This window comes from Lathyrus oleraceus, chromosome 5 (assembly GCF_024323335.1).
Source record: "Lathyrus oleraceus cultivar Zhongwan6 chromosome 5, CAAS_Psat_ZW6_1.0, whole genome shotgun sequence".
Classification (NCBI taxonomy): domain Eukaryota; kingdom Viridiplantae; phylum Streptophyta; class Magnoliopsida; order Fabales; family Fabaceae; genus Lathyrus; species Lathyrus oleraceus.
Genome location: NC_066583.1, coordinates 394,815,738 through 394,819,953, shown reverse-complemented (window position 1 = coordinate 394,819,953; position 4,216 = coordinate 394,815,738). Strand labels below are relative to the sequence as shown.

Here is a 4,216-nt window from a genome sequence, read left to right as displayed (position 1 = left end):
GAATCTCATAAGTTTCCTTCAAAACTTCTCCTACCTTTCTCCTTTTATACTGTTCAATCTGAACATCAGTGTCCGCTTTGAGAGCTCGCTCCCTCTTTTGATTAAGGTTAAGCTTTAAAGTTTCCTTCTCTAATGTGACTTTTCCAAGACTAAATAGGAGATCGGCATTCTCCTTCTCCAATGTCTTGACAGTCCCTTTGAGTCGGTCCACTTCAAAAATATTAGCAACATGAGGCTCAATAGTCTTGAAACTCATGGAAGGATCACATAGGTATGGTAACTTAATCATCTTGACTCTCGACTTGACCCAAGCTGAATAGGATACTGTCACGGTGCAAATATGCTCACCCAGCTCCTTCTTCCCAATGCAATGGATCTTACCCCATGATCTACGTACTTTCTTCACCATATCGATATTCTCAACCCTTTCATCCATAATTAATTCTTCTAGTTGTCGGTCTCTAGGTTTTTCCTTCAAAGGATACCCTAATTAATGAAGTGAGAGAACGGGGTTGTAGTTAATCAACCCCCTTTAGTACTGATAAGATGGTCATTTTGGAAATCCCCACAATGAAAGATTGGTTCAACCCTACTATAATCATGACTATACCAGATAACATCACCAGTATTCAAAGACATCAACCTATGCGGCCATTTCAATACTCCAACATTATCAGCAAACGACCCTCTCTTTTGAATGTGGGTTAGGATCCACTTATGGGGTATAGGGATACAGTAGTTAATATTCCAACCTTTCTTCATATTTCTCCAATGGAAGGAGAGGAAAACATAAACTAACAACGTGGGCACTGGAATCTTGGAGATAAAAATGGTGATGGTGACTTTGTCAATGAACCCTTCAACACCCGGGAATAGCACCAAACCATAGATAAGCAAGGAAAAACTAGCATAAAAGGTATCCCAACTTCCACTATTAGCAAATAAAGTGGCTTTCTCGAACAAAAACTTGGACGGAAAACCCTTGGCATTACCTTTGACCCAAAAGCTAGAATCAATCAAATCTATCTTCAGATGCAGGGCTTGTGCAATCACAGCAGAATCTGGGAAACTATCATCGTTCATGTAAGGCAACTTATCTTTAACCGGTAGATGAAGTAAGTGAGCAAATTCTTCTAGCGTGGGAGCCATAAGAAAATCCTGGGATGTGAAATAATGCAAAGTGGGATCATAGAATTGTGCGAAAGTGAGGATCAATCTTGTATCTTCCTTAGTAGACAGAACCCCTACCAAATTACCATATGCCTTCTTGAAGGCCATTTTATGGTCATCAATCAAGAAATCACCAAGCTTCCTTAGTTCATCAAACTTAGAGTCTCTAAGTTTGTACTGGTAAGTGTTCCTCTTGTCGAACTTCTCCAAATCTGGGTAGACAACTACAACTGACAAATTGATGGTTCCCTAAAAAATGCAAATGCAACAGAAAAATCAAACTTATGATGCAATGATGTCACATGATGCAATGAGGATGAGATATCATATAATCAGAGTTCTGGAATATTCTAGATAAACTACATATTCTGTAAGTTCAAAGGTCTGATGTATACACGAGAAATAGGTATGAAGGGTCTTGGTTTCCTTGAAAACCCAATATCCCTCTCACAAGTATGTACTATCCTCCAAGGGTGATCCTAAAAGGTTCATAGAGTCAGGGAGAAGCTGGGTGAAGCACACGACACATGTAATTAGGGTTAGGAGATCAAAAATTGAAAAATGAGACCATATTAGGGTTTTGATGACTAAAGGCATGACACAATGAAGTTTCTTGATTCCAAGGTCAATAAAAATTACGGTTACCCTTGTCACCATATGGAAATTCAAGTTACAAAGGCACATTGGACCATATCCTCCTTGGTTAGGGTTTCAATGGGGTACACTCTTTAAGCAAGGCCTTTGAATCACCCAAGATGCTTTACAAACAGGTCTCCAATGTATGAGCCTTCAACTAGGGTTTAGAAGTCAAGACAAGGCCCAAAGAACATCCATGAAGCCTCATAACCAAATCATCGGGAAATTAGAGTTTGATACCTCTGAGGAGTACCATGATGGAATCTTATTGAATTCATGTTCCAAAGATAAAGCAATTAGGATTTCACATCCCTCGTCAACAGATGAATAACCAAGCCATACCTTTGAGGTTTGATTCACAAACAAACTCTAGCTTTGCAAGCTAAAAGCTTTGAATCTATAATGACCAACCAATGGATGAATGATTGATTCTCATGAATGAAACATGAGTGTATGCAGATGATTCTTAAGTTAAGGGTTGAGTGAAAAGATGAAAAGGGGAGCTCAAATTTTGGGGTACAACAGTTGGGCTTTGAAGAAAGTGCCAAGAAAAATGGGTTGTTAAAAGGGTGCCAACAGAAATGGGTTGTTGAAAGGTGCCAACGGAAATAGGTTGTCGAAAGGGTGCCAATGGAAATGGGCTCAAGAATATTCCAAGGGAGTTTGAGCTTGTTCAGCTTGTTAGAGAGCTTTATATTATGTCGCATGATATGCATGAACAGTACGATGTGGATTATGCATGATAAGTTTATGCAATGCTATAAGGGTCTACGGATGCCCCAAGTTTGGGTATGGTGTAACGGACACCAAGGGCAAATTTTCTTGGATTACAAGGCTTCTGCTTTATAGGGTATGGGTTACATCTTGCATGACTTCCCGATATCCTATCTTCTCGATGCTGCTGGAGGAAGAATCTGGTGTGGTCCTTCTGATGCCCCAGGTTGGATCTAAGTCGGTAAACTGAAAGGGATTACTATGGTGAATGGCGATTATCTTAATCTCTTAGGTAAATAGACCTTCATGATCTTATGTCTTTTCGCACTGCATGCAACAGTTGGGTACCTTGGTTGTCCCTTCAGACACTTTACGATCAACGCAATAGTCAAATTTTCATTTCAGTGCTTTTATTATTATCCCCGAAATTTTTAATGCATTGTTTATTAGAAATAACAGTCACATTTTGCAAACAAGCAGAAAGAGTAAAAAAAAACGAGGGATGATTCTGAATGAAAATCTTATTGATTGAAAAATGGGCCCGTGAATGGGCGATTATATAAGGAAGTAATTTCTAAATGAGGTAATTGCAAAACAAAAACATAAAAACAAATTGGAAATGTGAAAGTCTCGGATTACCATTGAGTTGCAATTCTGCTATAGCCTTTATGTCTTCTAGATCCTTGTACTCTGCTTCTGATGAGAGTGACTGGATTGATCCCTTTGTTCGGGGTTTCCATAGATTAGAAAGATGGATTCACAGATCCTCAGCAGTACGCAGTCTCTAGTAGGATACCCGTTTTTTTGCCTAAGTTGCCCCTCAGGGTGTCAACTTAGCGGGTTTTCAGTTCTTTCGATTTATATCCCTAATTTTTTCCTGGACCTTTTCTTTTTGAGGTCCACCGGGATGCCCATTTTTTCCTAAGTTTCCCCTCTGGGTGTCAACTTAGCGGGTCAAATATTAGGCGTAATGTTTGCCTGGATCTTTTCTTTTTGATGTCCTAAACATTGTGTTCGACGTCATGGTCAGAATCACTAGACTCAGAAGGAACTTCCTTCCTCTTAATGGATTTCTTCTTAGAAACGTGAGTGATAACCTTGCTCCATCTTTTTATAGGGCCAACACTAGCTCTTTTCCTGAGAGATTTGGAGGGCGTGCTAAAGGATTCAACAAATTGACCTTTTTTGTTCTTCAATCTTTTAGTTATTCCTGGAGCTAGTCTTTGACCAATGGGTACATCATCAGAGTCCAAATCCTCTATATTTACTATGTCAGTGGATTGATCCTTTTTCTCAACTGAGTTTTCATGTTTGTCAGACATATCACCAGTCATCCCTTCAAAATCCTCTTTGTCTTTTGATTTTTCAGGAGACATAGTAGATACATTCACATCATATTTATCCAGGGGGTTTCAGTAGTGTCATCAGGTTGGGCCAAGGAAGTGGAGACATCAGGCACAACATTAGTCTTGGGTTCAATACCCAACACTTGAGAGATCAGTACACAAATATTCTTGTATGCATCATCTCTGTCTGCAACAATCATGATGGATTTACTCAAAGTAGTAACATACCTAGGTCTATTACTGGTTTCATATGCTTCAACATCTTCCATAACATTTGCCATACCAAGACAGTCTTTAGAAACACCAACATTAGGTTCAACACTAATGGGATCAAGATATAAACTAGTAAT

General features: G+C 39.2%; 1 protein-coding gene across 1 annotated transcript; it reads right to left on the bottom strand.

Annotated features, from left to right (window-relative positions):
• Window positions 1–522: 522 nt before the first annotated feature.
• Window positions 523–3,896, bottom strand: LOC127080963 (uncharacterized). The gene is made up of 2 exons (XM_051021246.1): window positions 3,528–3,896; window positions 523–1,419 (listed from the first exon to the last, which is right to left on the bottom strand). The coding sequence occupies exons 1-2, from the start codon at window positions 3,894–3,896 to the stop codon at window positions 523–525; spliced, it is 1,266 nt and encodes a 421-aa protein (XP_050877203.1).
• Between the last annotated feature and the right edge of the window lie 320 nt (window positions 3,897–4,216).